Below are 25,434 nucleotides of genomic sequence, written 5' to 3' on the forward strand. Positions count from 1 at the left end.
CATTTATTAATTCAAAGAGTAGAGTTGAATCATGACAATGGCCAGATTGAGGTTTACCTACCTGGTTCCTGTACTCACTTTCTATTTTATAAATCTCGTGTCTTCAGACAAACTCGATATAAATGATATATACAATTTAAATATTCAAAGAGTGGAATATTCTGAAAATGGAATGACTACGATAAAAATATATCCTACCAGCGAACAACCAATTAGACAAGTTTATGATGGGCAAAATTTAGTTTGGTCTGCTCTGTTAGGTGAGAGAGCTAAAGTTATTACAGTTTTAAAATTTAAATATTCTGGAGAAGTAATTGTAAAAGTTGATATTGACTTTCCCGTATCTAAATCACAAAAGATATATTGCAACAGAAAGGGTAATTACCAAGAAATTGATCGAAAAACGTGTCAAGAAAAAATTCAAAGTTTTAGTACTATCCAAAAATATAATCCCTCCAAGATTTATCAACCCAAAACTGAAGAGTATCCCATTCCGCAGATGCGTAAAACACGCCAAAAGAGCAAGACAGAACGTTCAAAACACCTAAGAGGTAAGCATAAGAGAAGAAAGTATGTTACTCCTTTAAATGAAGACACTGAAACATCTTCAGAAACTGAAGAAATTTTGAAGTTCAGAATAAATGAAGGGACAACCAGTTCAACAGATCACCCAACAAGCCAGAGTACTGGTCAACCACCAGATACAATTACCCATTCAGATGGATTACCAGTAAATGTACATCGTGAACGAAAAATTAAAAAATCCAAAAAGAAAGTATCCAGCGTGTCAACACAAGTTTTCAGGGAAGAATTAGAACCAGAAGTTTTCGAATTGGAAATATCTTCAGACAGTGATATGGATGTTGATGAATCTACAGATCCTAAAGTTATACAATCTGATGCGTCTACACAAACTGATACTCAATGTGCTATTCAAACTAAAGCGGCTGAGACACAGACAGATAGTCAACAAACTGAAGATCCTGTTGTTCAGACAGGCACACCCATTCCTTCAGCTCTTCCACTTAAGAAAAGACCCTACAAGCCCGATTAATATCATCACAGACCACTGTTATTGAACATAAAAAGCTCAGGAATTTAGATGAAATGTAATTGACATTTAATGGTATATATCAACATTAAATCCTAATTAACTGTAAATAAAAAATAAAAAAGAATTATTCAGAGGATAATTAAATAATAAATATAAATAGATAAAAGCCCAATTTCAAATAATCAGCAATTTTAAAGAAGATTTGTCTCACCTAATTTCGGTAAAATATTTCTAAAATTATTATACACCAAATTGTAAAACAAATTTAAATTGGATAAATCAAACATAAACAGTTTCATAAAACTCATAATTAATAATATGACTGTATCTTTTACATATTTACACACTCATATATTATATACAATTTTGAACGTGATGGAATCTAAAAATTTTAATTCCCCATTCAGATCTAACAATGATCCTGTAAGATTTAATAATAAGGGAATGAATATTATAAATGGCTACATTGAAACTCTCTCACATCATATTTACATTGTTTTTATATCAAATAAAAATTGCATCTTCGGAAATATTATATCTTGATAATATAGTTGGTTCCGGTTTCAACATAATAAAAATAATTGAAAATAGAATAACAAGGACAATGATATATTCAACACCGGATAGACAAATAACACAAGTTCGTCAAGGCAGGAAACTAATTTGGATGGGATATCCAGGTGAATCTATTAAGTGTCTTACTATTTTTTCATTTGAGTCATCTTCAAAGATATTAATTACTATTGAAATTGAAAATCCTGCATATGATAGCCTTAAATTTATTTACATGCACAGGAACTACTTTAGATATGTCACCAAGGCTTATTTTGAGACCAACTTTGCAATGCAAGCAAAGCCTTTAAAATCACCAACTTCAAAACCTATTCCAGGCAAACTTCCAATCCCTAGACTGAAGAAACCCGAAAAACGCAAAGCTGATGCTGAAAAAAGTAAAGAGGCTAAAAAGAAAATTGTTGGCCATCCAAGCGAAACAAAAACTGAAGCAGAACGACAAACTCAAACTGAATTATATACTACAACTAGTCAACAAACTACTCAACCACAAAAGCAGTCAGAGCCTGAAATTATTCAGGTAGAGGTAGGATCAGATGATGAAGGTACAGATGATTTTTTAGTTGTTTCAACTAGTCAAAAAGTTGATTTGTATTCTGAAACTGTTGATACAACAACTGGTACGGCAATACATCCGAAAGAACAACAAGTTAAAATATTAACTCAAATTAGATACACACAGACAGATACCCATGAATCCGAGGATACAGAAACACAAACAGATACGCAACAGTCAAAAGACACAGAAACACAAACTGTTATACTAACCGATTCAACGGAGACACAAACACTTATACCAACAGATTCTACTGATACACAAACAGATACCCATGAATCAAAAGAAACAGAAACACAGACAGTTATACCAACAGATTCTACTGAGACACAGACAGATACCCATGAAACTGAGGATATTGGGATTCAGACTAAATTAAGGACTAGATATCCTAAAAAACAACATGCTGTAAAAACCAACTCAGTTCAAACACAGACAGAAATGGTTGTTCCAATAGGGGGCGAGTTTGATGATGAGGATTCAGAAGGAGAAATTATTCCAGTTTTAATAGGATCAGATGGTGAATATGAAGAATTACCCATGTTTCCAGGAGAAGAAGAATCAGATATAGAATTTCAAATATCTTCAGACAGTGATATGGATATTGATGAATCTACAGATGATCACATTATACAATCTGATGCAATTACACAAACTGACAAACAGAATGATAATAGAGATCCTTCAACTCTTCCAATTAAGAAAAGACCATATAAACCAGATTAATCCAAAATTATGAATAAGGAAACCAGAATTAGTTATTTAAATTAAATGTTAGTGACATTAAAGAGCCAAATTTAGGCTTAAAATAATAATAAATTAAAAGTAAGTTAATGTTTAATTGATTATAAAGGAAATCATAAAATTTGATTCAAAACTAATGGGATCTAAACAAGTATTATTAGATCTGAATTTAATATACATTAAAATATAAAATAAGATAAATTATATATATATAAAAGATATATTCAGTATTGTATATCAAATGTAAAATAGTGTGATAAATTCCATAATTGTATTTGTGGCATATATGTATGCATGAATGCGAATTAAAATAACGAAAATGAAGCTTTTTTTCTAATTCCCCATCAAATCTTATCAATAATATTATTTGATTTTAATACTAATAACTTTATTTGATAAATGGTCAGAGTTAATATTTTATACATGTCCTTTGTACTAATTGTATGTCGCATAAAGATTGTGTCTTCAATAGTGTTGGATATAAATGATATTGTCAATTCGGGTTTAAAAGTCTTTCAAAGAGTTAAAAATGGTATAATTACAACCAAAGTATTCTCAAGACCAGGAATGCCTATAACTCAAATACTTAAAGGAAGTAGACCAATCTGGAATGGTTACCCTGGTGAATCCGTTAGGAGCCTTACTTTCATTACATCTGAATGGTCTAGCGAAACAGTTTTATCTATTGAAGTAGACAATCCAGTTAAAGAACCGACCTTATATCTGCATACCTTTTATAACCACTATAAATATATTACTATCCAAAGTTATAATCAAAAGATTAAGCAAATTCTCAAAGGACCACGTATATGTTTTAAAAAACGTAAAAAGGACAAAGGCGAAACAGATGATACTGGGGAACCAGAAAAGAAGATTAGAAGACAACCAAATGAAACAACTGAACCACCACCACAACAACCATTAGTACCTGAAACCATTCATTTTGAAATATCAGATAGTGAAGAGGAGGAACCTACTACAACATCTGCCCAACAATGTCAAGAAGACCAAACTCCCGAACCTACGAAACCATTAGTACCTGAAACCACTCGTGTGGAGATTGGATCAGATGTCGATGAGGAAACTGACACAGCATCTGGACCATCAGATGATGACGATAGTAACTTATTAAACGAATCGCTATTTGGAGAAGATGTAGAGAAGTTGTTAGATCGTGAACTTTCTTCAACTGGACTATCAAAAACTGAACTTGACTCAATATTAGAGGGCGCAACAGAAGAAAATTAAACAACTCGACAACAGGTGATAAAATTATACAAGTGAAATTTGAAATCAACTAAAGACTAACAAGATAAAAATGAATCTCAACCAAGCGATGAAGATTAAACAACTATATCTTTAAACTTTCCGATTAACCAATATGGAAATGTAAATAACTTATTGATAAACGAAAATACGAGAGATATATTTTAACGAAATGTCAATGACATTTAATGAGCCAAATAAAACAAATGATTGCGGAATACAGTAATGTTTAATTAATTATAAATCAAATTAAAATATTGGATTTAAAATAATATAAAAGAACTGGCACTAATATATCTAAATCTATTAAAAATAGTGTTTATGTAATATGAAATAGGGTAGATATCGCTAGTGATTATTGATATAAAATATATGGTGTGTAAATATATGTTTCTGTTATACAACAGGTCTGAATGAAATGGAATATTTTAATTAATTCCCCGTCCAAATTTATGAATAATATTATAAAATTTAATGGTACGGGAAAGAATATGATAAATGGTCAGAGTTAATATTTTACTATTGTTTTATGCACTAATTGTTTATTGTATAAAGACTGCATTTTCAAATGTGTTAGATCTAAAAAATATAAGTAATTCAGGTTTCTGGGCACTTAAAATTGTTGAGGGGAATATAACTAAGACTATGATATACTCAACAGCAGATAGACCTATAACTAAAGTACGTCAAGGAACAAGAGTAATTTGGGAACCTTATTCATATGAATCTGTGAAATGTGTTACTCATTATTCATTTGAATTGCACAATAAAATACTTATGACTATAGAAATTAGTGATCCTGTCGTAAATGATATGTATTATTTCAAAAGACGTCGTACTCATTATGTATATATCAGTAAAAAAGAATTTGAATATCAATTTACCCAATTAAGTCACCCGCCACCAGTCTTTTTTCAACAAACGAAACCTAAAAAACCTAAAAAATCCAAAACCGCTACTGGTAATACTGGAAAATCTAAGAAGCCTAGGAAACGTAAAGCCGATACTGATGATGAAGAACCTTTAATAATTACAACCCATATACCAACCAACAAACCTGCTCAACCTCAACCACAACCTCAACCTCAACCTTTAGAGCCTGAGGTTGTTCAAGTGGCGGTGGAATCAGAAGATGATGAAGAGTGCAGTGAGGTACAACAACTTCAACCATCAATTGATAATAGTATGTTATTATCTGAAGCAGTATTTAACCAAGAGGTAGAGAATTTGTTGGAAACTGACTTTGATGATATGGGATTATCAAAAACACAGCTTGATTCATTATTCTACAAGACAACCGATGAATCCATTAAACCTGGTGAACCAACTCAATTATAACCTCAAACTCAACCTTTAATACCTCAAACCATTCATTTTGAAATCCCAACCGATGATGAAGATAAAGATGAGAAAGATTTGGAACTAGAAAATATTATTTTTGAGATTTCGACCGATGATGAAGAACCAACAAAAGAACAAACATCGCAACTAATAAGACAAAAACTTAGAGAGAAAATCCAAAAGAAACAACAGAGACAAGACCTAATAGATAAGTTTGAAAAGAAAAATGAAGAAAAATCCTATAAAACTTCTGAGTTAGATGATGAAAATGAAGAAGAAAGTGAGACATAACAACCTCAACCAACTGATTCAGATTCAGAAACCAATGGAACTCTTCTAATAAAACAATATACAAGCCCGAATAACTGATTTATAATAAATTGTGACATATTAATTTAAATGAGCTGTTAATAACATTTAATAAGCCAAATTAAGTCTAGGGAGAGATAAATTAAGGTTTAATTAATTATAAACAAGAACAAATATTAGATCTAAATAAGGGTACTGCAACTTATAAAATAAATTTTAATTGGATATGCTTAAATTAAAATTAAATGTAAAATGGTGTGATAAATGCCATAATTTTTATTATATGGTGTATACATAATATATGTGTATCTTATATATAAAGTCTGAATAAGATAAAGTTATCAATTATTTCCCCATCCAGATCTATGAAAAATATTATAAGATTGACATGGTAAACGTGAATTAAATAATGAACATATTAGATGTAAAGTATCTAGGGGTTTTGATAATTTTCAATTGTATTAGTTTTGTATTTTCAGAAATATTAAATATAAAAAATTTAACTGATTCAGGTTTTTATACAATAATAATTATTGAAGATGGAATAACTAAGACCATGATATACTCAACACCACAAAAAATAATAACAGAAGTTCGTCAAGGAAAACGAGTACTTTGGACTGCTCTTCCAGGTGAATCAGTTAAGTGTCTTACTATTTATACCCTTGATTGGGCATCAATAAGAGTTATGACTATCGAAATTAATAATCCCGTTAAAGATGGAATGTATTATTTTAATAGACGTTATTCCAATTATGTATATGCTACCAAAGAAATGTTTGATTTCGAATATGCAGAAATGGCTAGAGTTGCCAAATACATGCATGAAAAATATTCGAAGAGTTCGGATAAAGTTCCAATTCCTGAACAGAAACAACCCAAAAAACGCAAAGCCGAAACAGATGATACTGGGGAACCAGAAAAAAAGATTCCAAGTCAACCTGCTCAACCTCAACCACAACCACAACAGCTAGAGCCTGAGGTTGTTCAGGTGGAGATGGAATCCGAAGAGGATGAATCTACTGATACAGCATCCGAAGGACCAATTGAAGAATGGGATATTCAGAATATTCAATTTCAAGTGTCTTCAGATGAAGAACAGAAGGACATTGATATTTCAGATAAAGAACTCATATTTTCACCATCTGATACGGAAGAGGAACCTGAATTAATAGCTGAACACATTCAATTTCAAATATCTTCAGACAGTGATAACGATATTGATGAATCTACAGATGATCAAATTATACAATCTGATGCAATTACACAAACTGACAAACAGAATGATAATAGAGATCCTTCAACTCTTCCAATTAAGAAAAGGCCATATAAACCCTAATAAATTATAATCATTTTTAAAATGTAAATTACAATTCCATAATGAATTATAACTTAAATATTTAAATTAAATGTTAGTGACATTGAAGAGTAAAATTTAGGCTCAAATCTAGTAATTAATTTTAATTTATCACAAATTACGAGTATATTATTATATATAAATAAAAAATGAAGTAATATGATAAATAGATCTAAATTTATTATAAATAGTGTGTATGAAATACGAAATAGGGTAGATATATCTTGTTATAATTGATTATTAATATATGTTTTGTACACATATTGTATATATGTACAAGTGGTAAATAAGATTGAACGATGAAATTAATTTAGTAATTGGTCAATCTACCATCTAATTGCAGGAACAATATTACAAGATCATTATAAAATAGTCAAAATATGATAAATGGTTAAACTTAATATTTTATGTCTGTTAGTTATACTAATTTTATATCACATAAAGATCGTATCTTCAATAGTATTTGACATAAAAAATATAAGTAATTCAAAAGTTGAAGTAGTAAGGACGGTTGAAAATGGAATGACTAAGACTGTGATATACTCAACACCGGAAAGGAAAATAACAGAAGTACGTGATGGATATAAAATAATTTGGATGGCAGATCCGGGTGAATATCTTAAATGTCTTAATTATTACGAATTTCTATGGAAGAAAAATATACTCATAAGTGTAGAATCAAATAATCCTTCTAAAGATATGTCATTTTTTTACAAAAGGGGAGAAAATTATCCACGTATCGCTGGGGTTAATTTTGTAGTAAAATTTGAAAAAAATCTTTACCACTCAACTAAGACCCCCAAGAAACGTAAAGATGATACTAAAAAAGGGGAAACAGACAAGAAGCCTAAAAAACGCAAAGCCGAAACAGATGATACTGGGGAACCAGAAAAGAAGATTAGAAGTCAACCAAATGAAACAACTGAACCACAACAACAACCACCATTAGTACCTGAAACCATTCATTTTGAAATTTCAGATAGTGAGGATGAAACTATTGACCAATATGAACCTCTTGATTTATCACAACATTTTAAAAAACCCACTCAGCCTTCTCACCCATTTGCTCCTCAGAGTATTCATTTTGAAATATCATCAGATGATGATGAATTTGACGATGACGAAGAAGAGCCTCTTGATCTAAGCATTCATCAAGAACCTCTTGATTTAAGTATTAAACCGAAGCCTACTGAAACCACAACACAACAACAATTAGTACCAGTAACCACAACAGTAGAAATGGAATCAAATAAAGATACCCAAATAGAAGAGTCAACTGAGGAACATAAGAAACAACAGAGAAAATTTTTGATGGAGAGTTTAAAAAAGAAAATTCAACATAGAATAGAAGGCAAATCTAAAAAATTAGGGCCCGAAACCATTCAATTTGAAGTGTCATCAGATGAAGAAGAGAGTGATATTTCAGATAAAGAACTCCTATTTTCATCATCTGATACGGAAGATGAACCTGAATTAATATCTGAGCAGACCCCAATGATAGTAATTTCAGATAGTGAGGATGAACAAGAACCAGGCAAAAAAGGTGATCTACCAGATAAAGAAAAATCTTAATAAGTGTAATCGAATGATAACTATAAAAAATTACACCCTAGAGATTTTCCAATAATTAAATACCAAAACCTATTAATAACATATTTAAAAGATAAATTGTGACATATTAATTTAAATGAGCTGATAATTATATTTAATGAGCCAAATCAGGGCTTAAAATCATGATATTTAAAATATCTTAATGTTTAATTTAAAACGGGATTACGAACTTAAGTTATTGATATATTAAATATATTAGTCTAAATTACATCAAATTGAAAAGATCTTACATATATAAATAAATAAATACTGGTCTATGAAACCTGAAACGGTATGGTAAACTGCACAATATTATATGATAAATATATGATACATATTATCTCTTAATAAGATTAACGGTTTTTATAATTCCCCATGGTGACCAGTGAATAACAACATAAAATTTTAATTAGTTAAAATATGATAAATGGTCTACTTAAAATTTTATATCTGTTCATTATACTAACTTTATATCATATAAAGATTGTTTTATCAAATGTGTTGGATTTAAGGGACATTAAAAATTCAGAATTTCATACATTAGAATTATTGCAACAAGGAATTATCAAGACCATGATCTACTCAACAGCGGATAAACCAATAACCAAAATATGTAAGGGTTCCAGAGTAATCTGGCAAGCCCTTCCAGGTGAGTCTGCGAAATGCATTACCCTCATTAGATCTAAATGGGCTCCGGGAAATCTTATGACTATAGAAATTAATAACCCAAGTAAAACTGATATGTTATATATTTATAAAGAATATTTCCATTATTATTATACCACTGAGGAAGGGTTTAAAACAAGATTTCTTGCACTTTCAAAACCACAACCAACAAAATACATTAAGCGTGATATACCCAAAAAACGTAAAGCCGAAACAGATGATACTGGGGAACCAGAAAAAAAGATTCCAAGTCAACCTGCTCAACAACAACCACAACCACAACAGATAGAACCTGAGGTTGTTCAGGTGGAGGTGGAATCCGATGATACTGAACTTACCGATAAACACCTCAGAAAGGAACATTTAAGACAAAAAATCAGGGCAAAGATACAGAAGAAAAAAGAATTAAAGATGATGATTATAGAGAAAATAAAAAAAATATACAGGATAAGATACAACAACTTGGTACTCAAACTCAATTCAAAAAACCAGAACATAAAACGACTAAACATACTCCAACAGAGCATATATTATCAAGTGAAAGGGAACAGGAGGAACCTCTTGATCTAAGTATTAAGACAAAAGCACAACCAGAAGTTTTACCAGTTGAAGTGGAATCGGATGACGAGGAAGAATCATAATCAAGTGATTAAGATTAAACAACTAATAAATCTCTTTTAATAAACCAATATCAAAATTTTAAAAGCTTATTGAGACAATAACTTAGAATTAATGATTTTAATGAAATGTCATTGATATTTAATAAGCCAAATTGGGGCTTGATTATTAATATATTAGATCTAAATAATATAAACATCAAAATAATTAAAATAATAAAAATAAGTTGTTGATTATGTATAAATGCTATATACTAAATATGAAAAGGGGTAGATAAAGTTGACGACTCTTGTTATACAATGTGTGTGTTACATCAACAGGTCCGAATGAGATGTATCTAATAATCTTTCAATTCCCCATCCAGATCTATAAAAATATTATAAGATTGAAATAATATTCTTTTATATGATAAATGGTTAGACTTAATATCCTACTATTGCTTTACGCGGGGTTTTTGTATCACATCAAGAGTGTATATTCAAACACACTAAATATACAAATTATAGCTGATTCAGGGTTTTTTACAATAAAAGTTTACGAAAATGGAATAACCAAAATTATGGTATTCTCAACAGCAGATAAACCAATAACAGAAGTACGTCAAGGACCAAAATCAATTTGGGATTCGCTTCCCGGTGAATCTATTAAGTGTCTTACTTACTACCAATTTAAAGGGTCAAATAGAAAACTTATGACTATAGAAATTAATAATCCTGTTAAAGACGAAATGTATTATCTCCATATACATAATTACAATTATGTATATGCTACCAAAGAAATGTTTGAATTCGAATATACAGAAATGGCTAGAGTTGCCAAATACATGCATGAAAAATATTCGAAGAGTTCGGATAAAGTTCCAATTCCCAAACAGAAACAACCTAAAAAACGTAAAGCCGATACTGATGATACTGGGGGATCGAAAAAGAAAACACCAGCTGTATCTGAGAAGATAGAGCCTGATATTGTTCAAGTGGAGGTGGAATCCGAAGAGGATGAATCTACTGATACAGCATCGGAAGGCCCAATTGAAGATCAAAAACAAGAGAGAAAAGACTTAATGGAGAGAATTAATTTTGTTGTTTCATCAGACAGTGATAACGATATTAATGAACTAGAAGTACCTTTTGATCCAAGCATTAAAACAAACCCCAGTGAACCTGAAATCACTCAGGTAGAAATGGGATCAGATGATGACGATAGTGACTTATTAAACGAATCGCTATTTGGAGAAGATGTAGAGAAGTGGTTGGAAAGTGAACTTGAAGATATTGGTTTATCGGAAAGTGAACGTGATTCATTATTCGAGGATACAACCGGTGATGTAACTGGTGATGATGAATCATCAAACGACTAGGAACAAACGCTCCTTTGACTCTTTCTCTCAATACCGAAAACCCAACAATTACTTATAATAATTTTTAATGTGCACTAGAATTGGGGATTTTAATGAAATTTATTGATATTTAATAAAACTAATTAATGTTTAATTAATCATTAATATAATATAAACATCAAAATAATTAAAATAATAAAAATAAGTTGTTGATTATGTATAAATGCTATATACTAAATATGAAAAGGGGTAGATAAAGTTGACGACTCTTGTTATACAATGTGTGTGTTACATCAACAGGTCCGAATGAGATGTATCTAATAATCTTTCAATTCCCCATCCAGATCTATAAAAATATTATAAGATTGAAATAATATTCTTTTATATGATAAATGGTTAGACTTAATATCCTACTATTGCTTTACGCGGGGTTTTTGTATCACATCAAGAGTGTATATTCTGTTCTTCTGGACCTAAATAATTTAAGTCATTCCGGTTTGCAGGTGGTAAAAACTGTTGAAAGAGATATATCTAAGACTATGATATACTCAACACAGGAAAGGAAAATAACAGGAATATGTAAAGGTTCTAAACTAATTTGGATGGGTTACCGAGGTGAATATGTTAGATGCGTTACTCGTATTTTGTCTAAGTGGTGTAATAGCACACTCATTATTATCCAAATTAATAATGCCGTTAAAGATGATACATATTATATCCATATAGATCCTTCCAATTATGTATATATTAGTAAGGAAGAGTTTGATGAAGTATTAGATGTAATTTCCAAGTTTTCTCAATGGATGTATGAAAAATATTCCAAGCGACCAAAGAAACCAGAGAAACGCAAAGGTGATACTGATGATACAGAAAAAACAAAGAAAAGATCTACAGTTGAACCACAACCACAATCTGACCAGCCAGAGCCTGAAGTTACACAAGTCAAATCGATCGAAGATGTGGAAAGAGAGAAAAAGAGAAAAGACTTGATGATGAGTCTAAGAAATAAAATTCAACAGAGAATACAAGAAAAATCTAAACAAATTCAAATTTCCAAACCTAAGAAACCATTAGTACCTGAAACCATTCTTGTGGAGCTTGAATCAGATGAACATCCTAAGGATAGTGATATTTCAGATGTTGGACTCAAATTTCCACCAACTGAATTAGAACAACAACAACCTCCCGAAAATCAACAATTAGAACCTGAAGTCACTCAGGTAGAAATGGGATCAGATGATGACGATAGTGACTTATTAAACGAATCGCTATTTGGAGAAGATGTAGAGAAGTGGTTGGAAAGTGAACTTGAAGATATTGGTTTATCGGAAAGTGAACGTGATTCATTATTCGAGGATACAACTGAGGAATCCGATTAAAAAAACATCTTCAGGTGGTAAAGATAAAATAAGCCTTTAAACTGGTTTACCTAAGAAAAAACATATAAACCTCAAAATTTTATAATTGTTGAGAAGTAAATTTCAAATTTTTAGAATAAATTGTGACATATTAATTTAAATGAGCTGTTAATAACATTTAATAAGCCAAATTAAGTCTAGGGAGAGATAAATTAAGGTTTAATTAATTATAAACAAGAACAAATATTAGATCTAAATAAGGGTACTGCAACTTATAAAATAAATTTTAATTGGATATGCTTAAATTAAAATTAAATGTAAAATGGTGTGATAAATGCCATAATTTTTATTATATGGTGTATACATAATATATGTGTATCTTATATATAAAGTCTGAATAAGATAAAGTTATCAATTATTTCCCCATCCAGATCTATGAAAAATATTATAAGATTGAAATAATATTCTTTCGATATGAAAAATGTTTTTTTGAAGAATGTTTGTCTGATCTTTGCACTGATCTTTTACCATATAAAGATTGTCTCTTCGGCCCTACTAAATATAAATAACATTGATAATTCAAAATTCAAGGTAGTAAAAATTGTTGATGGATTTGTGATTAAGGTGATGATATACCCAACTGCAGATAATCCAATAAATGAAGTATGTAAAAATTCCAAAATTATTTGGGAGGTTCATCCGGGTGAGAAGATAAAATGTGTTACTCATATTACATCTAAATTATGTGATGCACAACTTATGGTCATCGACGTTGAAAATCCAGAAAAAAAATATACGATATATTTTAGAAAATACTATCTACATTTTAGAGTTATCAACGAAAATACGTTTGACAAAATGTTAAAAAAAATTGTTAGATCTTCAGTTAGGAAAATTAGAAAACATGGAGATCCTAATATTGATAAAGATAAAAATCGTAGAAAACGTAAACTTAAAGATGAAGTTGATCACAAAGCTAGGAAAATTAAAAAAAGAGAAATTACTGAAAAATCAGATCCAATCGAAGCTACTCAATCCACAACATCTCAACCATTAGAACCTGTAACCACTCAGGTGGTAATATCATCCGATGAAGATGAATCTACTGATTCAGCATCTGAAGAGCTAACTGAGGAACAAAAGAAACAACAGAGAAAGGACTTAATGGAGAGTTTAAAAAAGAAAATTCAACAGAGAATTGAAGACAAATCTAAGGAAAGTGAGTCTAAAGCATTAGAACCCGAAACCATTCAATTTGAAGTGTCATCAGATGAAGAAGAAGCGGATGAGCCAACTTCAAAAGGTGATGATTATGATAAGGAAGAACCCCCATCTGATAGTAAAGACAAAAGAGATCCTTCAACTCTTCCACTTAAGAAAAGACCATATAAACCTGAATAACCTATAATCATATTTTGGGGAACTAAACTAGAATTAGTGATTTAAATGAAATTTCAATAATATTTAATAAGTTAAATTAAACAACTAACTGAAGGGTAAATTAATTTTTAATTTGTTTAATTAAAGTGAATAATGAGGTGTACTTAAAGTTTATCTACAAATCAATTATACTAAATTAATAATGTAATATAATATAATATAAGTTATTGATATATTAAATATATTAGTCTAAATTACATCAAATTGAAAAAATCTTAGATATATAAATAAATAAATACTGGTTTATGAAACCTGAAACGGTATGGTAAACTGCACAATATTATATGATAAATATATGATACATATTATCTCTTAATAAGATTAACGGTTTTTATAATTCCCCATGGTGACCAGTGAATAACAACATAAAATTTTAATTAGTTAAAATATGATAAATGGTCTACTTAAAATTTTATATCTGTTCATTATACTAACTTTATATCATATAAAGATTGTTTTATCAAATGTGTTGGATCTAAGGGACATTTCCAGTTCAGGCTTTGAAGTAGCACAGACACATGAAAGTGGAATGATAAAGACAATAGTACTCTCATCACCGGATAGACAAATAACAGAAGTTCGTCAAGGGAGAGAATTAGTTTGGATGGGTCATCCAGGTGAATCTGTTAAGTGCCTTACTCACACGACGTTTATGCGTTATAAAAAAGCACTCGTTACAATGGAAATCAACAATCCTGTTAAACATGATGTGTTTTATCTTTATAATTATTTTTCTCACTATGTATATACTAGTAAGGATATCTATGATGAAAAATTTAGAAAATATTCTAAGCCTCCAAAGTATTTAAAGAAACTCATCAAACCAAAAGCCGATATTGATGATACTAAAAATCCTAAGAAGATTGAGAAACTCGGCAAACATAAGGGTGTTGTTTATGATACTGAACCCCCTAAAAAACGTGGAAGATCCAGTAAAAGCAAGGGTGATATTGATAATACTAAAAAACCTAAAACCCCAAGAAAACATAATAAGAAAAACGATATTGTTACAAATAAGAAAATCAGAGAGCGTAAGAAAAAAACTGATGTATCATCTCAACCTGTTTCTAGTATATTATCAAGTGAAGAAAGGGAACAGGAGGAACCTCTAGATCTAAGTATTAAACAAAAATCTAAACAACCTGGATCAACTGAAGATCAACCATTAATACCTGAAAACATTCATATTGAAATTTCGGATAGTGAGGACATTACTGAACAGCTCGAGCCTGTTGATCTGAGTTCTAAATCAGGACTTCAGCCTGAAACCATTAGAGTGGAACTGATATCAGATGATGAGAAAATTGAAGAATTATCTAAAACAACTGATCAACTGATTGACTCATTTGGTACATTGAGTGAACCACTTACTCACCCTCCACCAACTGAACCTCAAAGTCGAGTAGAAATGGAATCAAATAAAGATACCCAAATAGAAGAGCCAACTGAGGAACAAAGGAAACAACAGAGAAAATTTTTGATGGAGAGGTTAAGAAATAAAATTCAACAGAGAATACAAGAAAAATCTAAACAAAGTCAGGTTCAACCTGAACCATCAATTGACTTATTAAACGAACCACTATTTGACGAAGATGTGGAGAAGTTGTTGGAAAGTGAACTTTCTTCAACTGGATTATCACATACTGAACTTGACTCAATATTAGAGGGCGCAACAGAAGAAAATTAAACAACTCGCCAACAGGTGATAAAATTATACAAGTGAAATTTGAAATCAACTAAAGACTAACAAGATAAAAATGAATCTCAACCAAGCGATGAGGATTAAAAACTATATCTTTAAACTTTCCGATTAACCAATATGGAAATGTAAATAACTTATTGATAAACGAAAATACGAGAGATATATTTTAACGAAATGTCAATGACATTTAATAAGCCAAATTAAGGCTTGAATATACTAAATACTTCAAAGCTTAATTGAAGGTTGATTATTTATTAGTAGATCCAAAAAATATGATTTAGATGTAGATATATAATATCTTAAGATATAAAATAGATAAAATTCCTTAAAAAAATATAAAATAAATGTCAGAATAAAATAATTACAACTAGTGATTATTGTATATAATGTATGGTGTGTGAATATATCTAAATATTATTACAAAAGTCTGAACAGAATGGAATATTTTAATTGATTCCCCATCCAAATTTAGCATTGATTCTGTAAGATTTATTAGTACAGAAATGATATGATAAATGTTCAGACTTAATGTTTTATATTTAATCTTTGTAGTATTTGTTTATTGTATAAAAATTGCATCCTCGTTAACATTGGATCTAAATAATACTAGTATGTCCGAATTTCATACATTAAAAATTGTTGGAAATGGAATAATTAAAACCACGATATTCTCAACACCAGATAGACCAATAACTAAAATATGTAAAGGTTGCAGGGGGATCTGGCAAGCCCTTCCGGGTGAGTCAGCGAAATGCGTTACTTATATTACATCTGAATTGTCGAAAAAGATTCTTATGATTATTGAGGTTGATAATCCCGTTAAACATCAAGTTTATTATCTCAACAGATGTCGTACCCATTATGTTTATATCACTCGGGAACAATTTGAAAAAGAATTTGTCGAAATATCTTACCCACCGTCAGGTAAGGTTCCCATTCCTAAACTGAAGAGGCCTGAACCAATCACCGAGGCACTACCTGTTACTTACGAAGATAATAACCCTAATAAGCTAAGAAAACTTATGAAAAAACCTGAAACTGCAGAAACAACAATTGGTAACAGAGAAAAATCATCTCAAACACTTATGCAAACACAAGTCGTAGAGACTCAGTTACAACCAGATCTGTTAGAGCCTGAAATTGTTCAAGTAGAGGTGGAATCAGAAGACGATGAAGAGGGCCGTGAAGTACAACAACTTCAACCATCATTTTATAATGATAGTGAATTATTAAACGAACCACTATTTGAAGAAGATGTGGAGAAGTTGTTGGAAAGTGAACTTGAAGATATTGGTTTATCGGAAAGTGAACTTGATTCATTATTTGATGACACAAGTGAACAACAAAATTATGAAAACGAGTCAGAAAAATCATCAAACGATTAAAAACACAAACTTTTTTGACTCTTTTTGTAAATACTAAAAAAACGTAAGTTACTTATTATCACTATTAGGATAAATCATGAAGTACGAACTTAAATTAAATTTCAGTGATATTTAATAAAACTAATAATGTTTAATTAATTATAAATCAAATTAAAATATTGGATTTAAAATAATATAAAAGAACAAGCACTAATATATCTAAATCTATTAAAAATAGCGTGTATGTAATATGAAATAGGGTAGATATCGCTAGTGATTATTGATATAAAATATATGGTGTGTAAATATATTTTATTTTGCACAAAAGATCTGAATAAAATGGAATATTTTAATTGATTCCCCATGTTGATCAATGATTTTTTTGATTAAAATAGTATGGGAAATATGATAAATGATTTACTTAAAGAATACTTTTCTAATATTTGTAGTATTTGTTTATTGTATAAAGATTGCATCCTCGTTAACATTGGATCTAAATAATACTAGTATGTCCGAATTTCATACATTAAAAATTGTTGAGGGGAATGTAACTAAAACCACGATATTCTCAACAGCAGATAAACCTATTACTAAAGTACGTCAAGGATATATACCAATTTGGGAAGGCAATCCCGGTGAGTCAGCGAAATGCGTCAGCTATTTTAGGTTTAAACGGCCTGCTAGGACACTTGTCAAAGTTGAAATTGAAGGTTATAATACAAATTTTGTTTGTTATTTTTTTAAAAATTTTACCCATTATAAAGAGGTCACTAAAAATTATTTTGAAAACAAATATAAAGAACTTAGTAACTATGTTGAAGACTTAGAATCTATAGATATTGATTTATTAATAGCTAAGCAGAAACAACCTAAAAAACGCAAAGCCGATACTGATGATACTGGGGGGTCGAAAAAAAAGATTCCAAGTCAACCTGCTCAACCAAAACCACAACAGATAGAGCCTGAGGTTGTTCAGGTGGAGGTGGAATCCGAAGAGGATGAATCTACTGATACAACAACTAAAGACCCAATTGAGGAACAGAAGAAACAACAGAGAAAAGACTTACTGGAGAAGTTAAAAAAGAAAATTCAACAGAGAATGGAAGACAAATCTAAAAAACCAAGTGAATCATCAGTACCTGCAACCACACAAGTTGACGCGGAAATTGATGAGGAAGAAGATAGTGATATATTAAACGAACCTCTTGATCTAAGTATTAAATCTAAGCCTACTCAATCCACAACGCCTCAAAAATTACAGTTAGAAACTGTTCATTTTGAAATATCAGATCAAGAATCTGATACAACAACTGAAGACCCAATTGAGGAACAGAAGAAACAACAGAGAAAAGACTTACTGGAGAAGTTAAAAAAGAAAATTCAACAGAGAATGGAAGACAAATCTAAAAAACCAAGTGAATCATCAGTACCTGCAACCACACAAGTTGACGCGGAAATTGATGAGGAAGAAGATAKTGATATATTAAACGAACCTCTTGATCTAAGTATTAAATCTAAGCCTACTCAATCCACAACGCCTCAAAAATTACAGTTAGAAACTGTTCATTTTGAAATATCAGATCAAGAATCTGATACAACAACTGAAGACCCAATTGAGGAACAGAAGAAACAACAGAGAAAAGACTTACTGGAGAAGTTAAAAAAGAAAATTCAACAGAGAATGGAAGACAAATCTAAAAAACCAAGTGAATCATCAGTACCTGCAACCACACAAGTTGACGCGGAAATTGATGAGGAAGAAGATAGTGATATATTAAACGAATCGCTATTTGGAGAAGATGTAGAGAAGTGGTTGGAAAGTGAACTTGAAGATATTGGTTTATCGGAAAGTGAACTTGATTCATTATTTGATGACACAAGTGAACAACAAAATTATGAAAACGAGTCAGAAAAATCATCAAACGATTAAAAACACAAACTTTTTTGACTCTTTTTGTAAATACTAAAAAAACGTAAGTTACTTATTATCACTATTAGGATAAATCATGAAGTACGAACTTAAATTAAATTTCAGTGATATTTAATAAAACTAATAATGTTTAATTAATTATAAATCAAATTAAAATATTGGATTTAAAATAATATAAAAGAACAAGCACTAATATATCTAAATCTATTAAAAATAGCGTGTATGTAATATGAAATAGGGTAGATATCGCTAGTGATTATTGATATAAAATATATGGTGTGTAAATATATTTTATTTTGCACAAAAGATCTGAATAAAATGGAATATTTTAATTGATTCCCCATGTTGATCAATGATTTTTTTGATTAAAATAGTATGGGAAATATGATAAATGATTTACTTAAAGAATACTTTTCTAATATTTGTAGTATTTGTTTATTGTATAAAGATTGCATCCTCGTTAACATTGGATCTAAATAATACTAGTATGTCCGAATTTCATACATTAAAATTATTGCATCAAGGAATAGCTAAGACAATAGTACTCTCAACACCAGATAGACAAATAACAGAAGTTCGTCAAGGGAGAGAATCAGTTTGGATGGGTCATCCAGGTGAATCTATTAAGTGTGTAACATTTTATATTTCATTTAAGTGGTCTTCTGAAGTACTTATGACTATAGAAATTAATAATCCGAATAAAACTGCTATGTATTATCTTCGTAAACACCACCATAATTATAAATATATCAGTCTGCAAGAGTTTGAATCAAGATATAGAGACATGGTTATTCTTTCCAAACAACTAGACCTGATAAACGAACAGAATATCAGAGAAAAAGAATTAGTCAGGAAAACTAAACAGAAACAACCAAAAAAACGCAAAGCCGAAACAGATGATACTGGGGAACCAGAAAAGAAGATTAGAAGACAACCAAATGAAACAACTGAACAACAACCATTAGTACCTGAAACCATTCATTTTGAAATTTCAGATAGCGAGGAGGAACATGAAATAAAATTAGAAATATCAGATGATGAACAACATGAACCACCTGGTTTATCACATTTCAAAAAACCCACTCAGCCTTCTCAACCATTAGTACCTGAAACCACTCAAGTGGAACTAGGATCAGATGAGGATACGTTAACGACAAATCTAATAGGTGAACCATTATTTGAAGAAGGTGTTCAAATGATGTTAGAAACGGAACTTAAAGATCTTGGATTATCAGAAATTGATGCATTATTTGAAGAACAATCAGACTTTACTGAAACTCCAGCAGTACCAGAAATTGTTCAAGTTGAAGTGGAATCGGATGACGATGAAGAATCTTAATCAACTGATGTGGTCAAACTATACACTAGAACTCTTTTAATAAACCAATTTAGAACGTTGAATGACCCATTCTGAAACTGAATTAAAATTGGTTGATTTAAACAAACTGTTTATAATATTTGATTATACAAATTAAGGATAAATATGGATAATTCAATCTAAACAAAGGTCAACATATATAAAATAATAGGAAAACCGTACCAAAATGTAGAAAAATTAAAGTACAACCAAGAATTAAATATATTCAAACATAAGTCAAATTAGAAAAAATTGAGACAAAACGTAAAATAAAAATATAATAGGGTAGATATATTTTGAAGAAATAGATGATATATGGTGTATAGATGATATTCTATATATTTGATTCAGAATTATAAATTTAATCTATATTTAACTCCCCATCCAGATCTATAAAAATAATATAAGATTGAAATAATATTCTTTTATATGATAAATGGTCAGCTTAATCAATGTTTGTCTAATATTTGTAGTAATTGTTTATTGCACTAGTTTTGTGTCATCATTAACATTGGATCTGAACAATCTGTTTAATTCAGAATTTAATACATTAAAAATTGTTGAAAATGGAATAATCAAGACCACGATATTCTCAACAGCAGATAGACCAATAACCAAAATACGGAAAGGATCTAAAGTGATCTGGCAGGCCCTTTCCGGTGAGTCTGCGAAATCCATTACTCATATTTCATCTAAATGGTCTAAAAGTATGGTTATGACTATTGAGGTTGATAATCATGTTAATGATGATATGTATTATATTTGTAAAACTCGTTCGGACTATAAATATGTAACTAAGGAAATATTTGATGAGGAATTTGTAGAACTTTACAAAACTTTCATTAGTATGAATGAAAGATATTCTAAGCGTTCACATAAACGTAAGAAACCAAAGGACGATACTGACAACACTCAGATACCCAAAAAACGTGGTAAGCCTAGGAAAATTCCAGCTGAACCACCTGGACAAACTGAATTAGAACAACAACAACCTCCTGAAAATCAACAATTAGAACCTGATACCATTCGGGTAGAAATGGGGACTGATGATGAGGATGAATCAACTGATACAGCATCAGAAGACCTAAATGAAGAGCAAAGAAAACATCTAATAATGGAGAGGATCAATTTTGTTGTTTCATCAGACGGTGATAGTGACATGGATATCGATGAACCTACAAATCCCCAGATCATACAATCTGATGCAATTACCCAAACTGAACCACCAAACGAACAGAGCGAAATTCAGACCGAACATGTATTAGAATCTGAAATTGTAGATAAGGAGCTGATACCCAATAAACATCTAAATAAAGGATCACTAGAATTTTCTGATGACGAATTAGAATCCGAAATTATTCAAGTGAATTTGGGATTAGATACTGATGATGAAGAACCTTTAATAATTACAACCCATATACCAACCAACAAACCTGCTCAACCACAACCTCAACCACAACCACAACCTCAACAGCTAGAGCCTGAGGTTGTTCAAGTGGCGGTGGAATCAGAAGATGATGAAGAGTGCAGTGAGGTACAACAACTTCAACCATCAATTGATAATAGTATGTTATTATCTGAAGCAGTATTTAACCAAGAGGTAGAGAATTTGTTGGAAACTGACTTTGATGATATGGGATTATCAAAAACAGAGCTTGATTCATTATTCTACAAGACAACCGATGAATCCAGTCCTGAAGATGGTGATGAATCATAATGGGACTGGTTTGAAACAACCGATAGAACCCTTTTGATAGATAATAAAAGAGATGAATAACATTTTGAGAAACTAAAGCAGAGTTAGTAGATTTAAATTAGATATCAGTGATATTTAATAAGCCAAATTGAGGCTTAAAATAATACTAAATTAAAACTGTCTTAATGTTTAATTAATTATAAAAGGATTTGTAAAATTAGATTATTGTTATATTAGATTTAAATTAAAAATAAATTGAAAAATCTGGATTGTGCATAATCAGGGTCATATGAAGTGTAAAATAGTTATAAATTCCATAATGCTATTTGTGTTGTATATATATGCTATTTATGTGAGTGAGATAATGAAATTTAATCTAAAAATGTTATTTCCCCATCCAGATCTAGCAATGATCCTGTAAGATTTAATAGTACGAGAATGAATATTATAAATGGCTACATTGAAACTCTCTCACGTACTATTTACATTGTTTTTATACCACATAAAAATTGTATTTTCAAATCTATTGGATCTGGATAATATAGCTGGTTCAGGTTATAATATAGTTCAAACTTCTGAACGTGGGATAACCAAGTTAATGATATTCTCCACACAAGAGAAAAAGATAACGGTGATTTACAACAAAGAAAAACTAATTTGGAAGGGGCATCCTGGTGAATATACTAAGTGTTTTACAATTTACAAATTTGAGATGTCAAACATTGGACTCGCCTCTCTCGAAATTCTAAATCCCGAATTTGAAAACATCAAGTATTTTAGAAGTCACAACTTGATCTATAAACCAATTAACCAAGAGACTTTTGAAGCTCAGCTTGAAGAACTTACTAAGTACTCGAATGAATTTTCCACGACAGGTCCAAGGCCATCAGGACAAAAGCCTCCAATATTATCAGAAAGAATACCAGGTCATCCTCGTCCGGGGAAAGTTCCTGCTACCAGAAAAAAAAGGAAACCCACTTCCAGTTACAATTATGGTAAAAGAAGAAAAAGAGGATTAATCAAAGAAGCACAAACGGAAACTGATTCAAGTAAAGCAGCTGAACAAATCAAAACCAAACCAATAGATTCCGGAAATTTAGAACCCGAACATGTTTCGGTCGCACTGAGTTCCGATGATGATGATGAACCAACAAAAGAACAAACATCGCAACTAATAAGACAAAAACTTAGAGAGAAAATACAAAAGAAACAACTTAAAGCTGAAGTTTTTGAGAAATTAAAGAAAAAAATAAAGGACAAATCTCAAGAAACAAAAACAGTATCTGAAACTGAAACTGATTCATCAACTAAACCAAAATCTAAGCCATTAGAACCAGAAATTATAGAATCCCAATCTTCATCAGACAGTGATATGGATGTTGATGAATCTACAGGTCCTCAAGTTATACAATCTGATGCGACTACACAAACTGATACCCATGAATCACAAAACAGTGAAACGCAGACTGTTATACAAACTAGTTCAACTGAAACACAAACTAAAACACAGAATGATGATAGAGGTCCCTCAACTCTTCCAATTAAGAAAAGACCATATAAACCAGATTAATCCAAAATTATGAATAAGGAAACCAGAATTAATGATTTAAATTAAATGTCAATGACAGTTACAAAATTAGTTGGGCTTAAATGATACTGAATTAAAAATATATTAAGCTAAATAAGGCTTGAAAACAACTGAATTATGGTTGATTATACCTAAATGGTATAATTTGTGACGTAAATAAGGGGAAAATACGCATATTAAAAAATTGAATAAAAATAATTTAGTGCCACTTTTACATTACTAATATACTTAGCGAAAAATATAATTGTAAGATCCAAATAGGGTATGCGTAGTTCTAAATAACATATATAATAAAAAATAAAACCACTTAAAATAAATGTTAGTTTAAAATCATTAAGATTTTTGGAGTAAAACTAACTAAATACAGCCAGTCTTGATTGATCATTAATATTTAGAATGTGCGTACAAGAACTATATTAAGGTTAAGTTTGTTATTGTTTGGTCAATTAGGAAGATAAAAAAATTTGTTAAATGGTCAGGCTCAATATATTATATATTATCGTTCTACTAATTTTATATCATGTAAAGACCGTATCTTCGTTAACATTGGATCTAAGGGACATTGACACATCAAAATTTGATGTATCAAGCGTTGTTGAAAATGGAGTAACTAAAACAACAATATTAACAAAAAGACATATTCCAATAGATGAACTCTATTTCGCGGGTGAAATGATTTGGAAGGGTCGCCCTGGCGAATCAGTTAATTCTATTACACATTATTCATTCGAAAATCATCATAAAATGTTGTTGTATATTGAAGTTGACAATTCAGCATTTGAAGATATATTATATTTTTACACACGCAGAGGAATTTACCTTGATATTACTGAGGAGGAATTTTGGAAATTATATATGGAAATTACAAAAGATCAGCAAGTCTTTTCGCCTGATACTAGTGAGCCTACAATATCAACAGACATTAACTATGAGCATACAGAAGTAGAAAAACTCGAACCTGATACTGAATCACAGTATACGCCACAAAAAAATACGATCAAATCTGAATTTAATGAGGATTTAGGCCCTAAAATTATTAAAGCGGAAGTAGGATCAGATGGAGAAGATGACGAAACTGAGTTATAACAACTTGAAAAGAAGATCAAATTTGAGGAATTTGAATTTGATTTTGAACCTACTGAATGTAATCTAATCGACTATATATTATCAAGTCAAGTAGACGAAGAAATAGAAGCTGTTGTTATTAAAAATGAAGAATCGAGTGAATCATCTGATGAATATTAATAAGTGGTTAAGGTGAAACAGGCAATAGAATTGTTCAATCAATTACAGAAACAAATCATCGAATAAACTAAAATCAAGCGGAATTAAGAATAAAACCTAGGAGAAAATAACAATAAACTGAAGAAATCGTAAAATGCGAGACTGTAATAGATTTAATACTTATGTTAGATGGCTTAAAAAAAATTGGATCTATAAAAGATAAACAAGTGACGATCTACAAAATATTAGTAATAATTGGATCTATAAAAGGTAAGGAGAAGAGAAGTAATAAAATGATAAAATAAGGTAACGGCGTTGATAATGTTATTATGTCATACACGTATATGGTATTCTGGTTCAACAAA

The 25,434-nt window shown here is 30.4% G+C and overlaps 17 protein-coding genes across 17 annotated transcripts; all 17 read left to right on the forward strand.

Moving 5' to 3' along the window:
* Window positions 1-37: 37 nt before the first annotated feature.
* On the forward strand, window positions 38-1,054 carry TpMuguga_01g00603 (uncharacterized protein; the record flags this gene model as incomplete). Its single annotated transcript, XM_761031.1, has 1 exon — window positions 38-1,054. The coding sequence occupies one exon, from the start codon at window positions 38-40 to the stop codon at window positions 1,052-1,054; it is 1,017 nt and encodes a 338-aa protein (XP_766124.1).
* A 457-nt stretch (window positions 1,055-1,511) lies between these two features.
* TpMuguga_01g00604 (uncharacterized protein) lies at window positions 1,512-2,909 on the forward strand (the record flags this gene model as incomplete). The annotated part of the gene is made up of 1 exon (XM_761032.1): window positions 1,512-2,909. One exon carries the CDS (start codon window positions 1,512-1,514, stop codon window positions 2,907-2,909), a length of 1,398 nt encoding a protein of 465 aa, XP_766125.1.
* Window positions 2,910-3,298: 389 nt separating this feature from the next.
* TpMuguga_01g00605 (uncharacterized protein) lies at window positions 3,299-4,175 on the forward strand (the record flags this gene model as incomplete). The annotated part of the gene is made up of 1 exon (XM_761033.2): window positions 3,299-4,175. Exon 1 carries the CDS (start codon window positions 3,327-3,329, stop codon window positions 4,173-4,175), a length of 849 nt encoding a protein of 282 aa, XP_766126.1. The 5' UTR covers window positions 3,299-3,326.
* A 516-nt stretch (window positions 4,176-4,691) lies between these two features.
* TpMuguga_01g00606 (uncharacterized protein) lies at window positions 4,692-5,825 on the forward strand (the record flags this gene model as incomplete). The annotated part of the gene is made up of 2 exons (XM_761034.1): window positions 4,692-5,511; window positions 5,593-5,825. 2 exons carry the CDS (start codon window positions 4,692-4,694, stop codon window positions 5,823-5,825), a joined length of 1,053 nt encoding a protein of 350 aa, XP_766127.1.
* Window positions 5,826-6,211: 386 nt separating this feature from the next.
* Window positions 6,212-7,182, forward strand: TpMuguga_01g00607 (uncharacterized protein; the record flags this gene model as incomplete). The annotated part of the gene is made up of 1 exon (XM_761035.2): window positions 6,212-7,182. Exon 1 carries the CDS (start codon window positions 6,253-6,255, stop codon window positions 7,180-7,182), a length of 930 nt encoding a protein of 309 aa, XP_766128.1. The 5' UTR covers window positions 6,212-6,252.
* A 405-nt stretch (window positions 7,183-7,587) lies between these two features.
* Window positions 7,588-8,907, forward strand: TpMuguga_01g00608 (uncharacterized protein; the record flags this gene model as incomplete). Its single annotated transcript, XM_761036.2, has 1 exon — window positions 7,588-8,907. The coding sequence occupies one exon, from the start codon at window positions 7,588-7,590 to the stop codon at window positions 8,770-8,772; it is 1,185 nt and encodes a 394-aa protein (XP_766129.1). The 3' UTR covers window positions 8,773-8,907.
* Window positions 8,908-9,210: 303 nt separating this feature from the next.
* Window positions 9,211-10,207, forward strand: TpMuguga_01g00609 (uncharacterized protein; the record flags this gene model as incomplete). The annotated part of the gene is made up of 1 exon (XM_761037.2): window positions 9,211-10,207. The coding sequence occupies one exon, from the start codon at window positions 9,211-9,213 to the stop codon at window positions 10,024-10,026; it is 816 nt and encodes a 271-aa protein (XP_766130.1). The 3' UTR covers window positions 10,027-10,207.
* A 279-nt stretch (window positions 10,208-10,486) lies between these two features.
* Window positions 10,487-11,517, forward strand: TpMuguga_01g00610 (uncharacterized protein; the record flags this gene model as incomplete). The annotated part of the gene is made up of 1 exon (XM_761038.2): window positions 10,487-11,517. One exon carries the CDS (start codon window positions 10,487-10,489, stop codon window positions 11,429-11,431), a length of 945 nt encoding a protein of 314 aa, XP_766131.1. The 3' UTR covers window positions 11,432-11,517.
* Window positions 11,518-11,802: 285 nt separating this feature from the next.
* Window positions 11,803-12,789, forward strand: TpMuguga_01g00611 (uncharacterized protein; the record flags this gene model as incomplete). The annotated part of the gene is made up of 1 exon (XM_761039.1): window positions 11,803-12,789. One exon carries the CDS (start codon window positions 11,803-11,805, stop codon window positions 12,787-12,789), a length of 987 nt encoding a protein of 328 aa, XP_766132.1.
* A 370-nt stretch (window positions 12,790-13,159) lies between these two features.
* On the forward strand, window positions 13,160-14,169 carry TpMuguga_01g00612 (uncharacterized protein; the record flags this gene model as incomplete). The annotated part of the gene is made up of 1 exon (XM_761040.2): window positions 13,160-14,169. The coding sequence occupies exon 1, from the start codon at window positions 13,243-13,245 to the stop codon at window positions 14,167-14,169; it is 927 nt and encodes a 308-aa protein (XP_766133.1). The 5' UTR covers window positions 13,160-13,242.
* A 427-nt stretch (window positions 14,170-14,596) lies between these two features.
* TpMuguga_01g00613 (uncharacterized protein) lies at window positions 14,597-15,895 on the forward strand (the record flags this gene model as incomplete). The annotated part of the gene is made up of 1 exon (XM_761041.1): window positions 14,597-15,895. The coding sequence occupies one exon, from the start codon at window positions 14,597-14,599 to the stop codon at window positions 15,893-15,895; it is 1,299 nt and encodes a 432-aa protein (XP_766134.1).
* A 450-nt stretch (window positions 15,896-16,345) lies between these two features.
* TpMuguga_01g00614 (uncharacterized protein) lies at window positions 16,346-17,295 on the forward strand (the record flags this gene model as incomplete). The annotated part of the gene is made up of 1 exon (XM_761042.2): window positions 16,346-17,295. Exon 1 carries the CDS (start codon window positions 16,426-16,428, stop codon window positions 17,293-17,295), a length of 870 nt encoding a protein of 289 aa, XP_766135.2. The 5' UTR covers window positions 16,346-16,425.
* A 487-nt stretch (window positions 17,296-17,782) lies between these two features.
* TpMuguga_01g00615 (uncharacterized protein) lies at window positions 17,783-19,421 on the forward strand (the record flags this gene model as incomplete). The annotated part of the gene is made up of 1 exon (XM_761043.2): window positions 17,783-19,421. One exon carries the CDS (start codon window positions 17,783-17,785, stop codon window positions 19,202-19,204), a length of 1,422 nt encoding a protein of 473 aa, XP_766136.1. The 3' UTR covers window positions 19,205-19,421.
* A 174-nt stretch (window positions 19,422-19,595) lies between these two features.
* TpMuguga_01g00616 (uncharacterized protein) lies at window positions 19,596-20,543 on the forward strand (the record flags this gene model as incomplete). The annotated part of the gene is made up of 1 exon (XM_761044.1): window positions 19,596-20,543. One exon carries the CDS (start codon window positions 19,596-19,598, stop codon window positions 20,541-20,543), a length of 948 nt encoding a protein of 315 aa, XP_766137.1.
* Window positions 20,544-20,997: 454 nt separating this feature from the next.
* TpMuguga_01g00617 (uncharacterized protein) lies at window positions 20,998-22,573 on the forward strand (the record flags this gene model as incomplete). Its single annotated transcript, XM_761045.2, has 1 exon — window positions 20,998-22,573. One exon carries the CDS (start codon window positions 20,998-21,000, stop codon window positions 22,276-22,278), a length of 1,281 nt encoding a protein of 426 aa, XP_766138.1. The 3' UTR covers window positions 22,279-22,573.
* A 135-nt stretch (window positions 22,574-22,708) lies between these two features.
* On the forward strand, window positions 22,709-23,827 carry TpMuguga_01g00618 (uncharacterized protein; the record flags this gene model as incomplete). Its single annotated transcript, XM_761046.1, has 1 exon — window positions 22,709-23,827. One exon carries the CDS (start codon window positions 22,709-22,711, stop codon window positions 23,825-23,827), a length of 1,119 nt encoding a protein of 372 aa, XP_766139.1.
* A 489-nt stretch (window positions 23,828-24,316) lies between these two features.
* On the forward strand, window positions 24,317-25,384 carry TpMuguga_01g00619 (uncharacterized protein; the record flags this gene model as incomplete). Its single annotated transcript, XM_761047.2, has 1 exon — window positions 24,317-25,384. The coding sequence occupies one exon, from the start codon at window positions 24,317-24,319 to the stop codon at window positions 24,929-24,931; it is 615 nt and encodes a 204-aa protein (XP_766140.1). The 3' UTR covers window positions 24,932-25,384.
* Between the last annotated feature and the right edge of the window lie 50 nt (window positions 25,385-25,434).

The sequence above is a fragment of the Theileria parva genome, chromosome 1 (assembly GCF_000165365.1).
Source record: "Theileria parva strain Muguga chromosome 1, complete sequence, whole genome shotgun sequence".
Taxonomy (NCBI): domain Eukaryota; phylum Apicomplexa; class Aconoidasida; order Piroplasmida; family Theileriidae; genus Theileria; species Theileria parva.